This window comes from Drosophila ananassae, chromosome 2L (assembly GCF_017639315.1).
Source record: "Drosophila ananassae strain 14024-0371.13 chromosome 2L, ASM1763931v2, whole genome shotgun sequence".
Taxonomy (NCBI): domain Eukaryota; kingdom Metazoa; phylum Arthropoda; class Insecta; order Diptera; family Drosophilidae; genus Drosophila; species Drosophila ananassae.
This window is the reverse complement of record NC_057927.1, coordinates 20,552,646-20,562,351: the sequence shown is the minus strand read 5'-3', so window position 1 is coordinate 20,562,351 and position 9,706 is coordinate 20,552,646. Positions and strand designations below refer to the sequence as shown.

The following is a 9,706-nucleotide window of genomic DNA, read 5'->3' as shown; positions in this document are numbered from 1 at the left end:
CTCCTTTTCTAAGGACCTCACAATAATAGAGTGATGTAGGAGTACTATAAGACTATAAGAGTACTATAGGAGTACCAGGTATCTCACAGTTGAGTGTATCTGCGCCCCAAAAATTCTTTCTGGTGCTGCTTGCCCGAGGATGCAGCTGCTGTGGCTTTCCAGCTGTGCCGACAGCCGCCTGAAAGTATGCTTTAAATAGTGGCATAGTAAAATATTTACTTTGGCGCAAAAAAGGTTGCAAACGGGGGCTCGGGGGTACCTTTCGAGGATCTGAACGGGGCAGTTGGGTCTGTCGAGGGTTAAAGCAAAATAAACTTTGCTGCCCGCCCGCCTGCCCGGCAAAATGAAAAGCGAAGGCCGACCGGACCAGAAAAAAATTCATTAAAAGGGATAACGACTCGCATACTTGCTTGGCTGTCTGGAAGGGTGTACAAGTGTGTGTTGGTATGTATGTGTGCAAGAGAGATTAAGGATTTGGGTGGAATTTTTTAGTGCAATTTAATTACAGATTATGTGAGGCAGCAAAAACTATGATTAGTTTGGTAGCAGAAGCACTACATATTTTGGAATTTTAATTTACATTTTACCCACATAAATCGAGACTAATTAAATGCCCAATACGGTCGATTTAATTTTTGCATTTAATTGCGATAATTGGAGACTTACAACAAATGTTGTAATTTAATTAGTCAGTCTGACTAAACTTTGCATTGAACATATGGCTCCAGCATCGAATCATTAAACACTTTCGAGTTGGCTTACTGAATTAGTTAACCGGAATTTGCACATTGCAACATTATTCCATTTATAGTCACGTGAGTTGTGATATTTGCATATTTAAATCGATTCACAAACCAACTATTGCCGTGGCACATTAGCTCTGGTTTTGAGCGGTTACTGGAAACCACTAGCCTTCCTTAGCTCTTGTGATTCATTCAAATTAATGTATTATTTATGCAAGTTAATTGGGGAGTTTGGTGCCTAATCTTGGTTTAAGTTCAAGCTTTAAAGCCTTTGAAAGCAATATCCCAAAACCCAAACCAGAATCGAACCAGAATGTTAAATTCCTTAGCGTTTATCAATGCGAAATGCATGTTATTTGATGGACCGGAATATCCGAATATCAAATCCATGGCAGCTCAAAGCGATTCAATTTCGATGGCCACGAACCCGCTTCTTAAGCAAAAGCGAGTGGCAACAACTTTGGACGCAGGCTAATTCGTTTACAATATTGCGCATACGCCACGTGGCCTTCCGGAAAATTTAATTATGCATTGGCTGAGTGGTGAGTGGCCAACAGACGACGGAAATCTCCACAAAGGCCATTGTGGCCATCGAGCAACTTTGTAATTAATCAAAGTGCAACATCTACCGCAACAAGGAACAGCATCCTGTGCAATAACAACAGGGGCCGGAGCCGGACCACTTTAGGTTTTGCGTTCAAGTTTGAGCAGCATTTAAAGTGAATCATTAACCTTATTACCTGTATCCCTCTCCAGGGATACGACGAAGAAAGAGTAACGCGGCCGGGACGCAGCCTGCATAATTTCATTTAAAATGCAAACTTAACAACTTTTTACAAGTCAAGCATGTTAATGCGCTTGTTTATGTTGCCTGTTTTCCTCTCCTGTTCTGCTGTCTCATTACCGTCAACTTAATTCGCTTGCCATATAAATTAAATTTTCCCCGGTTGTATATTCAATTACGCCCTGCTGCAGATCAAATAGAGGGAGCTTCCTAGAAGAAAAGAAAAACAAAGCCCAGACTCTGAGCTGCATGCCTTACATCAAAACATTTTCAATTGATTCTCGTTAAAATCTAGTTTTTTTTTTCAAAATGTGTTCATTGTTTTCTCTTCTTTACAATCGGCTTTTGTAATTAAGGATTTATTTTTCGGAAGAGATGTTATGCATGTTAGGCAGAAATATGAGAATATTTTGTAGAGAAGCTGTGTCGAGATTCATAAATCAACCATAGGTAAAAATAATCTATATTTTCCCATTAAAGCCTTCAATCAATTTCAATTTAATCAAACTTTAACCATCCATGGTTCTATTAAATTGTTCCTGGGAATATGCAGCATATCTGGCCACTAAATTCCCCGTCCGTCAGCATGTCCTGGGCTCCATCTCATGCGTTATCCTATCAGGCGCTCGATAAAGTGTCTGCAGCAACATCCTCATGAGCATCCGCATTAGCGCCAGCATCGCTCGAACTTTAGGCCGCAGAGCAAATTGCAAGGTAAGCGGGCCCAAAAGCCCGCACATTTCGGCTGGCTAATTGCCAGATTGGGTCTCCGGCAGGACGGGTTGCGCCAGAACGGAGTTAAATTGTTGTTTACCTGCAGCTGATGGTGGCGGGTATTTCATCCACTCAGGCGCAATCAACTGAACACACTGGATGGAGCAGAGTAAATAGTAAAGTAAAACTGCACACTGTTGGCCAACAAATTTTCGACTTCTGGACCTGAGACTTGATTGATGCCTCCTCTATAAGCTCGAATTGTGTGTGCGAGATCTTAATTAAACTATTTTCTTTACACCGCAAAAAAATGTATAAATAACTATTGGGGTCATGGGTATAAAGTTCAATATCCAGGCAATAAATATACAGTTTCTTTTATCAATGTAGGTTTTTTTTATAAACTTTTTGCTGTAGTTTTCTAACTCCATTTATTTTTTCAATTTATTTCTATGTAGTGTATGGGAAAAACCAAACTGGATCTGAAATTGGCTAGCGAGTAATCTAATCAGCTTTGTCTACTCCTCTGGGCCAGCCAGCAATTGACTCTAATGGTTGCACTTGACTTGGCCCTTCGCACTCCGCCAAATCCACCGTATCCTCCATAGCTACATGCATTTCTACTTAGATTGAGAGCCACATTGCCATTTGTTTTGATTATGCTCTTCGTTGGCCCTTTTATGTTGGCTTTTTTGGTCTCGGGGCTCGGGAAATTAAAATAAATTAACAAATAAAAGTCTGGCTGGCTTGGTGGCCCAGTGGCTTGGTGGCATGCCCTCAACCTGTTTACCAATTGAAGGCTATAAATAACGGCCCCATCCTCGCCACCTGATGCTGACTTCAATTACGCGTAATAAATTACAAACGAATATGAGACAGCAGCGTGGCTGCTGACGGCGTCGCTTTTTCCTTCCTGCCCATAATTAAGTGGATTTTAATGAGACTTGGCGAACGAGAGAGTCCCCAAGGAAGTTGAATTGTTTGGCCTGGGTTTTTGATTTGGCCAGTTTACACTAGTTTACAGTCAGTTACTCCAGTAACTGCCTTTAAAATTTCTCTTTCAAAAATCAAATTTGAAGTATTTTATAAATATTTTTAGGGAGCAGTCTTAATCGTTAAAATAACAAATATTTTAAGCTTATATCCCCATCTAAATAGTTAATTTTAAAGCGTCTTGTATACTGGTGCTTTTAAGCCCCCTTCAGAAATAAATGTCTTTGTTGGCTTGACTTCGGAATCAGTTTATTATGGCCACTTCAGGACATTGTTTCGCGGCGCTCCTTTTTCTTGGCTTTACTCCGCTTGGCTGGTTGCGGTTTGCGCTCCTCCTTCTCCCGATTCTCCTCAAGAATCCGCTGGAACAACATCGCACTGCTCTGCTCATTCAACTGACGACTGCCGCCATGGTGGGCGGTGTTGGCAAAGCTCTCGGCCAAATAATTCCAGCCACGTTGCGTTGCGGGGACACTGAGCTTATCGAGCAGCCGCGTGGCCAGCTGGGGAATTATGGGCTGCAGGACAATGCCGCAGAGTCGCAGTGCGTCCATTGTCATGGCGATTATGGTCTCCAAGCGCGGCTCGTTGCTGCCCGCCGCTCCTTTCTTCAGCTCCCAGGGCCGGCTGGTCTCGAAGAAGTTGTTGGCCGCATGCAGAGTCGCCATTGCAGTGTCGGCCACCAAGTGGAAGTGATTGCTCTCGTAATGTTGAGCGCATCGTTCTGAAAAATATTAAATAATAACACTTGGAACAAAATATGAAAGCATAATCACAAAATGGATGGGATATTGCACAGCAACTAGAGTATAGCTCTAAGATACAACTCTAATTTTTTTCAAGTGGAGAAACCACAATGAGGCCCACTTGAAGACTATGGGTTGGCCACATTCTCTAGTGCTCTTACCACCCGGTGATTGGCCGGAAGAGCTTGAGGCAGATGCGGATGCAGGCGCAAATGCAGATTATAAACCAGCTCCATCTCGGGATGGAGCGCCACTTCAGCTCGAGCATGACTGCTTAAATATTAAAATGACAAAGTAGCGTTCCACTGCACTCCACTACACTCCATTCCATTTAGAGCCCAGCACAATCCAGATCCCTCCACTCACCTGACAGCTGCAGCAGCGACTCCTGCAGGCGCTTGGCCGCATCCAGGCTCCCAAGGATCTCCGCCAAATGCTCGGCCTGGGCTGACGGATAGATTTGGCGGGGATTGAGGGTCTTGGCGCAGGCACGGGACAGCAGATTGCCCAAAGTGTCTGCCAGCTCCGAGTTAAGGATGCGCAGTGCCTTCACGTGGCTGTAGTCTGTAAGCAAACGAGAGCAGACAACATGTCAGTTGGATAAAGAAATTCTAGCGAGATAATAAGTTATGCCACGAAAAACAATTCTTGGAAATTTAATTATGTTTTCAATGTTGAAACAAAGTAGTAGGACTTATGCAGAGTTGCTTGACCTGCCCAAGAAACGATAAATTCCGTCACAAAGTATGAATGACACGCCGAGCGTATGAGTGATACTTTCATCTTCCATTTAACTTGCTCCTTAAGCGGCTTCAGTCGCTCACAAATTCGCCATACGACCGACTGGCCATTAAGGGGATTAGCACGGCGGAAACAGGGAGAGAGCCTCGAGTCAAGGGTTTCTCGGGGTGCCCAGAAAAAAAGAAGATAAATAAAAAGCTGGACAAGATAAAATCCGAATAATTTAACAACAACAATCTGGCAGCAAGCAGCTCTTCGCATCTTCCTTGGCGAAACACACAAATGCTGCTGCAGGTGGCTTTGTGGGAGAAAAGCTGAACACGAAAGGATTTAAGCTGTGCTAATAGTTGCAGGATCTGCGCCCGGGGGAAATTGAATTGAATGGAGGAGATGGAGCTGTGAGTCTGTCTAAGGACCAGATCCGACTATAAGTATAATAATAATGATGTGCTCGCCGGGGAAGTTCGCAAAATAGTTAACTAGACAACCGCTGATTTCAGTTTATTTTGGTTAAAGCGGAGATACTTTGGTGTTCCAGTTTGGCTAGACAAGAAATGTTTAGAATGATACCATTTTGGGAATTAAATCTATAATGCGGCATGCCACAAAATGTTGCAGAGACACCAAAACTGAATTTTCCACTGCAACCTGATGGTAATTAAAACTAGCACTGCCTGCTAAGACAATAATCGGCTAATTGCTGTTGGCTGGCAATTATAGCGGCTCGCAATTCAGCCATTTGGATGGTCCGATTCCGATTTCGAAATTGAAATAAAACCCCAGCCAGAAATAATTTCCACAGCAAGCACATTTCTTTGTGCATTCGGAAACTTTATCCATTCGGCTCCCGTTTCACCTGCATGGCTGTCAAATGAGGTTTCTAGTTGCCTTTCCCATCTCTGGGGAAATTCAACTGCCAAAAAGTGTTGCCTGCAACATTAATTTGCTCCGCGACTAGAAAAAATACAGGAGAGGAGTCTGCTCGTCACCGGAATGCAAATGAAAAAGTGTCGGGTTGAGTTGAGTTGCCATGCATGGATGCTACTTTTCTCGAAATCAAATTTATGTCAACCTAGGAATAGGGTTCTTTCGGATAGGCGACTTTTTGGTACTCCTTTCTTGAGAGATTAAACTATATTTAGTCAATTTTGTCAGAAATACTATTTAAATTCACATTTTTAACCTAAACCTACAGCTATTTGTATTTTAAGTTATAAGAAACATGATGGCTACTCTTACCAAAGAAAACTGAACCGAACTCTGGGTCGACTGCCTTTTCATTTTGAATTCATTGAATTTTGATGGCATTGGCATCGCTCGGCAGCCTTGGGCCAAAAATCCAATGTGAATTGCATCAAACTTTATTAGCAGCCCACCCCCGACTGCCAATCGAGTATGGCTTTCTAATGAAATTGTTCGAAATGGGCCGCAAAACGTGTTGTATTTTGTATTGGGTGGAGTGGGTGGTTGGCCTTACCTGCTACCCGAGCCGGTCCAACTCTTAACTGCTTACGTGAGCAGCTACAAATTGCAAGAAACTGAAAGCAGAGCAAAAAAGCAAAGATCCTGCCGACGGGAACAAGGAAGTCGTGTACAGCACGACTTTCCACACATGTTGCAACGTAACTTCAGGGGGGAGATGGTGTGCAATGTGAGTGTTGCATCTTCCGGCCCTTGGACCAATGCTGGCGCTCTTCCCGGCCGTAATATAAATAATACTTTTTTACGTGCCCCAAGAGTTGCACTTCGAATGCGACTGCTACACCTTAAACAACTTGAAGAACTCGCCCCAGAACTTTGACACAATTTTGCAGTGTCCTCCGGCAGAACTTGGCTTTAAGTGGAGGCGAAGGAGCACAAGTGTTGCCATCAAAAATGCAGCAAGCCGGTCTCAGTAAAATCGGAGACAGCACAGGGCCAACAGGGCGTATGGGTTATATTCAGATTGCATATTTTTTAGCTCTTTAGCGAAAGGTGGAAAAAATCTAATGAGGTTGAACTTTAAAGGCTAAAAGGGGCTAAGCTTCCACGGGCTTGGAGAGCTTAACTTTTAGGAGTTTAAAACCCTTAAGGACCTTGAAGAAAACTTTTTTTTCGAACAAGCCACAGAAGTGGTGGGCTGTCAGCCTGTCCTATTCCAAATCTCAGAGCCATCGGCGACAAGTTTAAGTATTAAAATTTTTTAAATTGAGTGACGCCCCAAGGAAGTTTATTGCATCAGCCTGCACCACCGTCCTTATTTGCATTTGCCATTGCAACTTTTTCCGAAGGGAACCGCAGATGTTGCCGGCATGTCCTTCGTCTATTCCAGAAGCTGTTATTGCGTCAAATTGAAAATGCAATTTCTGTGTTGCGGAAGTTCCTGGTTCCTGGCCTGCAATGAAAACTTGAGCGTTTAATGATGCTATGCTGTTATGAAAACGGACTCCACCTAGGGCCTTCTTCCATCGCCCGAATCGAATTGTCGACCGACTGTGAATAAGAGATGTCCTTTTTTCTTTTTCCCCGCCTAATGGACGGCAGTTGGGGCGAATTATAGTAAATTTATCCGCTGCCACCACGCATAAATGATTCATGGACCCGAAAATATGCAAAAAGGAGGCAACGCCACGTCGAAATGTTCATGTAATTTAATAATACGGCGTTGCTGACGCACTGCAGCAGTTTGGACATTTTCATTTTCATTTCAATATTTTTTTATGGTTTTTCGCCAAATGCAATAAAAATGCAATTAAATTAGCCGCAAGGCAGTAGGACTTAAAAAAAAAAAAAATTAAAAAGAGAAACATCAACAAGCGCAAATTGAATAAAGGCAAACATGAAAAGCAGCCAGGCCAGGCCAGGCTGTCTGGAAAATCCGCCGGAAAAGCAAAGTCAGCAATAATTGAAAATTAAATTTTAAGACCAAACCAGTGGGGATGTTTTGGATTTTGGAGGGGATGGAATTATCTGATTTTATGCAAATTGAAAACGGAAACAAAAAGGTTTGGGGAATCAATCAAACAGTGACACTCCGCCAGGCCAGTCAAGTGTGATAATTGCTTTCGATAACCCGTACCTCGAATGGGGAACCTAATCATATCTGTCAGACAATTGGCAAAATCCCCCGGACGAGGAAAGTTTGCCAACTCTTATGCAAATGCCACCGGAATCTTCGGCCCGGCAAGTTCTAGACACAAAAACTTTCGAGGCAAATAAACAAAAGTCAGCAGCTACCGAAAACTTTTCCCTTTTTCGGTTCAGTTTGGTTTGGCAGTTCGGGCATAAAATTGAAATGCAAATTAAAGCAAAGGTACCCGTAACCATACCCATAGTCCCATAGTCATTGCCGTAAAACTAACGACGACAGATGGCCACTCACATGCGAACACTTCTCAGCAAACCCCTGGCCGTTCAGGTTGATAATTTGATGGAAAAACTATTTGAATAACCACAGGGCATGCCAGACCCACCCACAGCCACACACCGCAAAGTGAACAATCCACAGACATCAAAGGGAGCTCGCGGTTTCCTGTTCGATTCGTCTACTCACTGCCGTCGCTGTGGGCCACGCCCTCACGCAGTAGAAAGTATCGCAAACCCTCCATCGTGTACTGCTCGGCTGCCTGGACAGGATTGACCACATTCTGTTTGCTCTTCGACATCTTCTGTCCGTCGACGGTCCAGTGCGAGTGGACGTACAGCTGCCCAGGAGGTTGGAGGCCGGCGGCTATGAGGAATGCTGGCCAATAAATGCCGTGAAACTTGAGGATATCCTTGCCGATTATCTGCTGTGCCGGTGGCCAGAAGGCGGAGTACTAAAAGAACAAGGTGAGAATTAATCGGCAGATGCTCAAAAGGGGCTCATAGCTTTCAAACCTCCTCGTCGGGATACCCCAAGGCACTGAGGTAGTTGACCAACGCATCCAGCCAAACGTAGACCGTCTGCGAGGAGTCATCCGGCACCGGTATGGCCCAGTGGACCCTATTCGAGGGTCTGGAGACAGACACATCCGGCAGGGGTTCACTCAGTGTGTCCAGTAGGATCTTTTCGAACTTGGCCGGGCGGATGCGAGCCTCCTGCTTCACCCAGTGAATCACATCGTCTTGAAACTTGGAGAGACGAAACATATAATTGGTCTCCTCCGTCCACTCCACGGGATGGCCAGATTCCAGGGAGTAGCGAGCACCCGTAGCCTCGTCCAACTTCAGTTGGGAGTCGGTCAGGAAGGTTTCATCGGAAACGCAGTACCAGCCGCTGTAGGCAGCCGAGTAGATGTGTCCACGGGAGTTCAGGGTGCGCTAAGAACAAGGATTAGGATAAGGATAGGACAAGGATAGTAAATAGTATCATTCAACCCTTAAAAAACTTTAGAAAATGATGGGAAATCGAATATAGATATCTTTCTCATCCAAAGAAGGATAATCCGGCGATCCTACCCAAAAATGAGCCACTGCTCGCTTGTGGCGCTCTTCCGTGGTGCGTATGAAATCATCCTGCAGTATGTTGGCATTCTGGAACACCTCCCGGTAGCGTTCTGAAATCTGGTCACAGTATGTGGCCACCGGAACCTTATGAAGTGCCGCCGCCTGTTGGATTTTGGTCCCGTGCTCATCGGTTCCCGTACAAAGCCGGACCTTCCTCTCCGGATACTTTAGTCTCTGGTACCGGCAGTGGGCATCGGCAATCACCGCCGAGTACAAGTGGCCAATGTGGGGAGCTAAACCAATTAATTTACTTGATAAACAAAACACAACTTCCTATTTGATTAAAGTCAAATTTACATGCCTGCATTTACATAGAAAATGGGTGTTGTCACAAAGTGCGAACTGTTGTAGCGAGCTCCCAGATATCCGAGGCACTTAATTCTTCTTATTAACATTATTTTCTTTTCTGTTTTAATACAAAACTAAGACCTAAAAACAATATAATTGTAGCCGGCTATTTTATAACATTGAACAGCTGTTCAAACAGTGCTGCCTATAAATTAGCCAACAGCTGTTGT

General features: G+C 44.1%; 1 protein-coding gene across 1 annotated transcript; it reads right to left on the bottom strand.

Moving 5' to 3' along the window:
* Nucleotides 1-3,466: 3,466 nt before the first annotated feature.
* Nucleotides 3,467-9,703, bottom strand: LOC6501544 (methionine--tRNA ligase, mitochondrial). Its single transcript, XM_001955417.4, has 6 exons — nt 9,490-9,703; nt 9,141-9,421; nt 8,580-9,002; nt 8,254-8,518; nt 4,347-4,544; nt 3,467-3,958 (listed from the first exon to the last, which is right to left on the bottom strand). The coding sequence occupies exons 1-6, from the start codon at nt 9,581-9,583 to the stop codon at nt 3,498-3,500; spliced, it is 1,722 nt and encodes a 573-aa protein (XP_001955453.2). The 5' UTR covers nt 9,584-9,703; the 3' UTR covers nt 3,467-3,497.
* Nucleotides 9,704-9,706: the final 3 nt, after the last annotated feature.